Consider the following 10,184-nt stretch of genomic DNA (forward strand, 5'->3'; position numbering starts at 1 on the left):
GTGCCACAAGATGAGAGCGGGCGGTCTTGAATGAGAGGATGCTGCTGGAACCACATCGCAACCGTGGGCTTGGGCAGCAAGAATGCATGACCAAAGACAGAAGGGTTCGACTTTGTCGTCATATCATGGCATCTCTGTTACGCCGACAGCCCATGCCTGCAACACATCACCAAACACAACCAAGACATGTGTATGTTGCCGAGCAAAAATGTTCTTGACTTGACCACGTCGCTGAGAGAGCGCCCAGCTGCACTTCCTGCGGGAGTGTCAATTCCGGCAGCCATGACTAACAACAGCCACTGAGCCTCAAATGAAGTAGTGGTCGAGGTCACGTACTTTGTCCAGCTATGCGTACGGCTACCGCTTTCGACACAAACGAATCAACCAAGCCAGTGCTGCTAACCACGGAGCAGGCAAACAGTGTGCAGCTTCCAAATGCTGCCGCTTGACCAAGTCGCGGTGATCACTGTAGAATTCAGGCACTTGGTCCATCCTTCCAATATCTCTATTATATGGCACGGAACGAGAGAAGCGACTTTTGGCACATGGAAATCCTGTTGCTTTCCAATTCCCTGCACGCAGGCGCGAGCCTGGGTTTCCGGTGACGAACTTGAACCGCTCATTGATAGTAGCCCCTCCATGAATGATGCACGGGAATCGAGTCAATATTGGCTTTCCCGTGGCTGCATCTGGGACACTAGGAAGACTGTTACATGTATGACGCGGGTGCCAGCTTGCACGTCTAGGATGAGGCAGTAAACCCACCAAAGGTAATCTACGGTTTATGTGGCCCTGGGTATCTGCCTGTGTTGAGTATGACGGAGGTTTCAACCGACAGAGAATAAGCCGCAAGGGGGTGTGGTGTCGTCTGCGAGGCCAGCGGGTTTCGACTGACGTAGTCTGCCTCTTTCCCTCCTTTCCATGATTGGGATTCTTTCCATCGGGCGTTTGGGTTGCGGCACGCTATAGGACATGGACGAGAAACCATGATGGCGGTCATGGTTGGTCGACCATCGAGCCGGCCAGGCATTGCTTGCCAGCGTCCATACGGCCTAGCGATTACATCAACAATCTGGGGTACCCTCGATCAACGCTGCCCCTCATCCATACTACTATGTACAATGGCGCAAGTGGAGATGCTGCTCTTCTCCAGTCGCTTCCCAGCGCACCACATGTCATCGCTTGACCTGCGCAGATTCAGCTGTTGCCCATGGAAGAATCACCCAAACGATGTCTTGACTTCAGCTGTTGAGCAGGAAACGTGTCCGTCTCGCCGCGCCCGCAGGGTATGACCCTCCACTTGAAGCTGCCATGAGCCCCGTTGCTCTCCACACCCAAAATCTTTCATCTCTCAGGAATTCCTTGCCCGTCTAGGACACTATCCACCACACCCTATATTGCGAAAATGGAGATGCTTGGCAATATTTGAAGGCCTGGAATGCTCTCCTGAAAAGAATCACCTAAAGATGACAGGTAGCAGACGCCGATCAGGCCAAAAGTATGTTCAAGTTGTCGATGTATACACCCTTGGCTTTCGGCTTGTTGGTGTCATCCTCAACAAGCAGGTACAGAGATCGATGCAAACTATGGAGTGCGCACACACAAGGCCGAGTAGCATGTCTCTCGGCTTCTCGGGTCTTTGATGCCTGAGGTCAAAGTCAGGTTCACCAGGAACATGTTCATGTTTTTCACCCCACCAAAGCGATGCATGGCACGGGTTGGCAGAACTACACTAGAAAGAAAGGGCAAAGCACAAATGGAAGAAGAGGGACTCGGTACTTGATTGCACCAGAGGTAAGATCCACACACCTTGCGAGGATATACAAGGGAGGTGATCCACCGTTCCTTTTCTGGGAGATGATGGGTAATGGGAGTGGCGCCGCACTAGCAGCTATTCCGCTGCAGCCAGACAACGACCACCATCGACAAGACTGCCATCCACCCACCAACACCTTGACGCGCACGAGTTCAACCGCTCCGTTCTCATGATTCGCTGTGTGCCCATGGCCGGTATCGCGATGCTAGGACTTTGAGAGTGCGGAACGTTTCTGCGACCCCGGTCGTTTCTCCGCCGTCCTAGTAGCGGCCGGGGCAAACGGGATATTGAAGAGCGGTCACGACATGCCCATTGACCGCTACAGACTAACCTCTGACACAACGCCCTACACAGTAGTGTCATCTAATCGTGCTTAGTGCGCAAGCTGGACCCTGATGAGCATTTTTGCCTCCTTGATTGCAACGGTTCAAGGCAACCAATGAGCGTTGGCCAATGTTTCAGAGACATTCATGGATGCCGAACTGAAATCCCGTATCAACAACAACACCCATTTCTTGGATTGAGTGTGATCTCACCTTCCTCGACCAACCGTCACAGCTTGGCACCTCGACAAGTTGTTTGCGGCCCGATATCACTTTAGTAGCGTATGTCCAGGTGCTGGCCGAGCCACCGTGGAACCGCTCAAACTTGCGTGCGAGCTTCAATCCAGTGGCAATGCGTGAAGGCATGAAGATGTGGCAAATAGCATCTGCCGAAATGGCCCAGTAGAATTGGCTTCATTTGGCCCCCATCCATTCACGGATACGGGTTCCCTGGAGCCAAATACAAGAATCCATCTTCTTAATAACGGATAATTCTTTTTGAATTCTTCTGGATCACGACCCGGTTCCCTAGGGAGATGGCAGGTGGGGTCCTCAGCTCAAAGATCATCTGTCGGCTGAAGACCCCTGGGAGGAGCCAGGCCTGAATTGTAAAATTCTCTTCGGCAATAAAATCCCCGGACGTTAGTCTCCAGCGTGTAGAGTTCCGCAGATGATCGGCTAGGGGGAACCCTGCCTGATGGAACGCCAGTTTTAGGAGACTGGCCCAATAAACCCTTCAGCAACAGCCGACAGACAAGGGATTGTTGGATGAGGATGAGCCGTCTTAGCAGGACTCAACAGCCTTTGCTGGTCCCTTCCCGAAGAAGATGATCAGATGGTGGTGTTTTCGGAATGAGCGAAATGGGATATGCGGAACATGGAGAGTTGCGACAAGGTTCTTCGAGATTGCCCCCAGCGTTCATCTCAAATCAAAGCCTCACTATGCCCTATTCGAAGGCGTGGGAATTGACGGTAGCCTCAAAAGAGACAGTTGAAACACGCTAGACATGGGATGTCCATGCCCAAAGAGTTGATAGCAGCAATGTTAAGGTCGCCGATGAGCCCGGGGACCCAGGTGAGTGAACAGACTTCAAAGTCTGACAACGTGCCAACCAGCTTGCCAGCCAACGCAGCGGAGACTTGCAAGCACCTCGACGCTGATCCAGCGGTTTTTTCAAATGGCCTCCCCGATGGAGTGGGATCTCGACATAACGATTTCGTGTCGTTGAGAGTGGGACATGCTGGTTGAGAAAACTTTCAGTGACAGGCGACTGACGATATCCGGCTCCATAAGCTGAAGGGGAGCACGCGCTCCATCCACATTGAACCCCAGGGCCGCTGGGAGGTGGCAACAACAAGCGGCTACCTACCCGTACACGAGGATGCCGCGCTCGTCCCTTGACCGAGCAATGAATCTATTGGGAAACGGCGCGCCTGTTCGGTGAGGCACGGGATGACAAAGCCTGGCCCCCAAAGTTTCTGGCAGCCAACGGTATTGAATAGGGCCGAACGCACAGGAGAATTCTTGGAGCCGACAATGAGGTGCAGTCGAGCGTGGAGGGCCACCTGATCCAGATACCCGAGATGATGACGGCGCCGATCACCGCCCAGAGTCCGGCGGGCGGACCGGCACCTGACTGATCTTCTCTCCCAAAACAATGACAGGGTCGCATTGAAGGAAACATTCTCTGTCGGCTGGAATCTGTACGGATAGGCAATCTGTCATATTACCGTCCAAGCGGATGAGCGGGCGGCCGGGCTTGTGCGGCATCAGAGTGGATGTCTGCAACCTGCAAAAGCCGGCGACGGTCAATAGTGAGGACCCGACCCACAGTGCCTCGGGTGCAACGTAGGTGGTGGATTAGAGTTTAGGAGGAAAAATGCAATGTCAAAGACCTGGATGGGGTTCAATAGGGTTGCCTAGTGTAGAGCCAGGTGGGATTCGACGAGAATGGATGGCAGTGCAGGCACATCGCGGCAGCTGAGTACGAGAAACTCATCAAAAGCACCCTTGGCGATAGTCATAATGAAAGGAGTGCGTCTACGGATAAAGGGGGAGCGTTGGCTGCATTGCGAGCGAGAGCGGAGGAGACGGTAGGGCAAAGCCATCAAGCAGTCCCTTGCTGATTGAAATGACCAGGGAATGTCTCAAAATCGACATGGATTCCCCAAAGGCGGGTCCCTTGTCTCTCAGACTTCAAGGCAATCAAGTAATCCAGAGAGACTGTGAGACTCCGGACAGCTCCCTTGGCATTGAACTGTATGGAGACGCTACACCGGAACGGACAGTAGCGCGATATATCATCCTGGCTTCTTCTGCGGCCCACAGCGGGGAGTGTCGATCATGCCCGTTTTCTGTTATCCTGCAGACGGCCCAGCCGTGCCAGCCTCACTTTGTCAAGGTCCTGTGCCTGGGGTGCCTGAAGCGCAGAGTGCCATCGTCTTGTTCCTGTCTCTGGAGGCGATCGAGAAGGCTTAATTAGGGCGAGGAAGAGCCGTGAGGCGCGCCAGTGATCAGTAGTAGGCAACGGAAGTAAGATATGACGGGAGACGCGCTGGCCGTTGGCCGCTCGAGCGTAGTTTTTTTCTGTCTTTCTTTTTTTGGTCCTTCAAGACTCGATTGTGAAAGGACAGGGATGGTAGCAAAGCCATGGCTGAAGGTTTTAGCGGCTAGGCATGTCCTGCGCGCAGCTTCCTGTCTGTGGGGGGGAGGAGGGAGGCCTTGCATGCTGCTGTTGGTGTTGCTGTTGATGCTGTTGGCGTTGCTACTCGCAGCTCGGGGCCATGCAATTCGACAACCCTGTGAGCAGGCATTGATTTGAATTTCTCTGTGGGGCCATCAGGGCATCGTCGCCAGATAGATGGCCAGCAGTGGGTTGGCGCATGGCCTATCTCAGTAGACATTTCTTGTCCTCGCATTTTGCGGTTGCATTGAGAATAACGGAGCGGCGATTTTGACGACGCGGTATCTGTCTGGGAGCGAGCGTGGTCGGGGTGGGAGATGAAGCCGCAGAACTACTCCTTCGCGCTCAGTGTCATGTAGGTTCTCTGGTGATGGATGCCAGCTCGAAATAGCTGGCGCAAGGCCGGGGAGAATGGAGCAATTGATCCTGTCCCATCCTGTCATGTCTTTCTCGTGTTCGGCGGTATGTCATCCGTGGTCCGTTCCTGTAAAAAGGGGGAAAGGGCAAAACCGAGAGGCCTTCAACATGTTCTTGGTCAATGCCGGAAGTTCGGTTGTATGTTATGTGAGCTCCCCGGCAGTGGTGGAGCGAATGACGGGTGACGCGCGTATCTGTCTGTAACTTGTTGCGGACGACATGCGGCTGACCGCGAGACGCCCTGAGCAACGCCTACCGAGACGGGACGAACGTCTCCCTAGCAGCATCGGAATCTTCGTGCTGATCCCGCAGCTCCAGTTTAATGCTGTGCCTACAAGCGAACAAAGGTATGGGCTGGTCAGGACGAGAACAGAATAGCGAGAAACTACTGGGCGGCGGCGTCATACTGAGGTCAAGGCGATGTGGACTGGCTAGTGACGAAAAAGAGGATGGCTTGAAATGGGGGGAAATGTCCACCATGGTCATAGCCGCGAACGGGGATTTTGGAAAGGGACAAGAGAGTGAAGTAGGCGCAGAAAGAAATGGGTGATGAGGTGCGAGCTGGGAGTATGAAGGACATTCAAGCTCAGCGATATCGTTGATGGAAGGCAGGGGCATGTTGACCTGCCGTATCCATAAAATGACGGTCTAATCTGGTCGACTCGTGTTGAATGTTGAGGGGATGTGTATGGTGTGAAGCGGCCGCTTAGTGTTTTCAGAGTGATGGGGAGAGGAAGGGGCGGCTCCATGGAAGGCGGCCCGGGCATTGTCGAACTTGGTCTAGTGATTCCAGTGATTGATTCCATTGCTTTCATTTGCTTCCTTTCGATTCAATCAGCATGTTGCACTTGCTAGCCTCAGACATCTGATGTTGAGGCAGCCGTGGTCGGTAGGGCTGGCTGTGAATGCCGCATCTTCACGCCCCCTCCCCCCAAAAACGGGGGAACCGAGCGTGGAAGGGGCATCGTGGGATAGTGTTTCGAAACACTCAATGACGTAAAGGCCACTCTACAAGCTACTTTCGCCTGCTGCTTATTCCGAAACAGCTAGAGGTCGCCTGGTGGCCTTTCCCCCTTTCCTACCTACCTTATCGCAAAGTACATATTATCCTGCCCATGGTTTCCCCTTCCATCGGAGGTAGGTAGGCATATTTACATGAGTAACTACATCAAGTACCATACGGACACATGCCGAGCAGGTGTGCACTTGAAGTCTTGCGAACTGTACCCGTATCCCGTATCCCGAGTTGATTGGCTTTTCTTTCTCCGGAATTAGTACGTCCCAGCAATTCAGACCTGTCCCGTTACAACTTTGTATCTGTCTTTCGATATCAGTCAACCGAAACCCACTCCCGCATTTGCATTTGCATTTGCATCCGCATCCGCCTGTGACCCCCCCGCACTCGCGTTATTACTTAGTGCTCACAGCTGTTGCCGGCTACCTCGCGGGATCCTTTCGCCTCCCTTCTCCGAGTCAGTCATTGAAAGTGAGGCTTTGTATCTGTAGATACGGACTGATTCGGACGTGGCCAACAACGCGCAACTTCCACGCCAACGACTCTCCCTCCCTCCATACCTTCCTTGTCCGCAACCATCCTCCCTTACAGATGCTTCACATACGGAATTTGACAGAAACCCCGAACACTCTGCTACTCGTCGTCGTCTCTGCTGTCTACCACACCTCAACGTGCATAGTTAGGAGCTCCCCAAATCGCTCCCAACGCCTCTCAACCGTCATGGGCTGCCAAAATTGACTTACTCGCTCAGTCTTGCAGACTCCGTCAAGTGTCTTGCAAGTTTCAAGCTTGCGAGAACTTCCTTTGTGGTTCCGAAAGTCCCCCGGCGCCAAACCGTTTGCTAGTGGACTGCGTTGACTGCGTTGACTGCGGTACTCCACGACGCCAGATAGCACCGTGCACAGCCCTGCGCCTCTGGCGCAAACTCTGTTCCTACAGTAATTAGAGGCAACCGCCTGATGGTGAGCAGTCGCAGAAGCACTAATCAGCAATCCCGCGGTAAATCCGCCGGTGCCGTCAACGAAGCATACTGGCCTGCCTGCGTCTTGCGGCTTGCGGCTTGCGGCTTGCCTGATAACATGTGGTGCAGCGTCTGAGGAAATTTTCGGGTTGTCGGCTTGACCTGCGCGGGAGATTCTGAATCCTCGTGGGAAAAAGGACGACAGCACGATGACAACGATGATCTGAGACGGTCTTTAGGATCTTGCACATGGGACGACACAAGGGCAATGCCGATATGATCTAGGGACGAAACGCCAGAAGCCGCTTCCTTCCTCCATGCTATCAGATCACGTTCAAAAGGACATTGTTGCTCGTGAGCATGCCTAATCTCAGATATTGATTACTGCACGCCCTCTCAACCACAACGGCGCGTCGGCCCTGCGATGTCTCTTTTTATTCAGATGAGACATGGCGCAGTGATCTGCTCGACTGTGTACCGCATACCTTCAACATGCCTCGCCTTCCACCCCCTTCGTCCAGTGGTTCGATGCAGGCGGCATGTAAATGAGGCAAGCTTGTCCAGAGAATTCGAGTCTCCTCGGCTTTCCGCTGTGGCTGTCTCGAACATGTCTGGAGAGGCCCGTCTCAAGATTCGTCAATTGCCCCCCCTACAGCGAGTCCTGGTCCTGCCAGTGAATTTGGCCGAGTTCACCGAGACAATGCTTACTGCATTCGTCTTGGTCTTCTTCCACGTTATTTAGAGGTGAAGACGGCGCCGCGGGACTTCTTAAAATCCCCGGTGAGAAAATGTCGATCGTTGCTTGAGAGGATGATCAATATAGAAATGGCTGGTCCAAGCACTGTGGTAGGGCGATTCTTGCACCAGGAGCACCTCAAGTCATCTCAAACTATCGCTGGTTAGCCTCAACTCTGTTTTCCCAATTGACGCATGCGCGCAGATCCCCCGCAGTGCCCTTTTGCACAAGAGGCAACGCTGACGCCGTCACGGCCGTTTCCTTTGCCAGCAAGGCTTGAGAATCCACGTAGATGTGGTCTGGAGAAAGAAGAAAGCAAGATTGGGGCGCCATCTGGCAGTGAGCCGACAGTGAGACGGCGCGGATGTCCGCAAACCGATGGACGAAAACAACGGAATGTCTCAGGAAAAAGCCGCTCGCCTGTGAGCTGTGGGCCCACAGCAGAGAGCAAGACCGTATTTCACTTTCCGATACCGCCCCTTTCGGTCGCAGCGCCACGAAACCCGGCTAGATTACGCAGCGAGCCGTTTGCGATGAAGTTGAAGAATTGACGAGTCCAGGAATTGAGGCTTTTTGCACTTGAAACGAGACGTTGATCCCTTTTCCCCTCCATATGTTGCACTACAACCTTCGACGATCTACCCGCGTTGCCTCACCTGAATCTCGCATTCTTCGACAGGAGAGATTTTATTCCCCACGGGAACTGTCTGCGTACAGCGAAGGGAACGCGGGAGAGAGGGGGGAAACAAGAGGATAAGGAAGTCAGCGTTGTACCGGCAGCAACAACAGGAGCGCAACCCGCAGCCTGTCAGCCAGCCCACCGCCAGCCGAGCGTGCCAACCGACCAACCACGCCAGCCCTGCCCCTGAGTGAGTTGCATTCCGTGGGCATCTCAAACAACACAAAAGAGGGGGAGAAGGGGACGGTGATATGCTACCCCCTGACCCACAAGATAGGTACGGTGGTACTGCTGATCACGGCATCGACGACAATGACAGACGACGACAGGCCAACGACGACACCGAAGACACTGACATTTCACGATACTGACGTGAGAGCGGCGAAAGGGGCTTTCATTGATTACTCGGGCGGAAGCTTGATTAAGCGGTCTCTCTCGACCGAACAAGGTATCCCACCCGGCCGTTCCTGCGGTATGGGTACAGAGCTAAGCTCTCCCTCGTATAGAGGTGGGAAAGGATCATGTCTGCAAGAGTTTTTATATTTGACCAATATGTGGGATGCTTATTTTTAACCATGCGCCGACGTGATAAGGAACACATGAGCTGTGCCTGACGGTAGCAAGGTTACCACCGGTCATGCATCGCTGAGCGGAAGCGGAAGGCAGGTGAATCGGCGTTTTCAATCGTTCGACTCCTGATATTCCGTAGTCTGGGACCATCCTTGGACGAGATGTGTGTATCGTGGGGGACATACACATCTCGTCCATTTTTTCCACATTCTGCTACTGGTTGGGTCAAGCTAGACACCTGGGAATCGGGGACAGTGGGCTTGGACTTTGGAGTTCTCCAATTTAAGGGAATGTTGTGATCAAATCTGTAAATGTGCTGTATAGGTGCAACGCGTTTGAGGACGCAGGGCGCCTGAGGCTGACATGTTTTCTTGAATCGCGCAGCTTGAAATGTGTACGATAATTGCTCATCCCAAACTCCCTCCCCGTGAGTTCACGGAGGTCTATCCCGAGAGGATGAAGGTTTCTACGTTCTCTTGTCTCCCTTCCCCGGCCATCGATATCTCTTTGTTTCCCACTCCCTTGGCCACGGGACGACGAGCGGGGGGGAAACGCGAATTCCCCGATATCCATAATCCAGCATAGCTCGGATTTGGACATGACTAGATGTGTATCAAAAATGACTTATTCAATCAGCCAAGAGCACGCCCCCGCCCCACCGCCCCCCGCAATACAACAGATGATCCGGAAGACCGCAATGGGTAGTTTTTTTTCTTGTTTTTTCCAAGTTGTAATTGTGGTTACTCCTCTTCCTGTGGAGATAGGTAGTATAGAAGAACTGGAGGAGGCGGACGAGGCTGAATCGCGTCAAGCTTCAAGCTTCTTCCCTCTGCGGCAGCCAAGCTTCTCTTTCCCGCAACAGCGACGAGGGGGGGGTAGGTGGGTATGAGTGTGGACAGATAGATGTTGGTTTTTGCTTTGTGCCCGTTCCCAATCTGGATGCCTCATTCTCATTCTTCTTCCCTTTGGGACTCCCGCTGCCG

General features: G+C 53.4%; 2 protein-coding genes across 2 annotated transcripts; both read right to left on the reverse strand.

The window, feature by feature from the left end:
• Positions 1-3,313: 3,313 nt before the first annotated feature.
• CORC01_05151 (uncharacterized protein) lies at positions 3,314-3,430 on the reverse strand (the record flags this gene model as incomplete). The annotated part of the gene is made up of 1 exon (XM_022616796.1): positions 3,314-3,430. The coding sequence occupies one exon, from the start codon at positions 3,428-3,430 to the stop codon at positions 3,314-3,316; it is 117 nt and encodes a 38-aa protein (XP_022476720.1).
• Positions 3,431-8,105: 4,675 nt separating this feature from the next.
• On the reverse strand, positions 8,106-8,285 carry CORC01_05152 (uncharacterized protein; the record flags this gene model as incomplete). The annotated part of the gene is made up of 1 exon (XM_022616797.1): positions 8,106-8,285. The coding sequence occupies one exon, from the start codon at positions 8,283-8,285 to the stop codon at positions 8,106-8,108; it is 180 nt and encodes a 59-aa protein (XP_022476721.1).
• Positions 8,286-10,184: the final 1,899 nt, after the last annotated feature.

The sequence above is a fragment of the Colletotrichum orchidophilum genome (assembly GCF_001831195.1).
Source record: "Colletotrichum orchidophilum strain IMI 309357 chromosome Unknown Scaffold_35.1, whole genome shotgun sequence".
Lineage (NCBI taxonomy): Eukaryota > Fungi > Ascomycota > Sordariomycetes > Glomerellales > Glomerellaceae > Colletotrichum > Colletotrichum orchidophilum.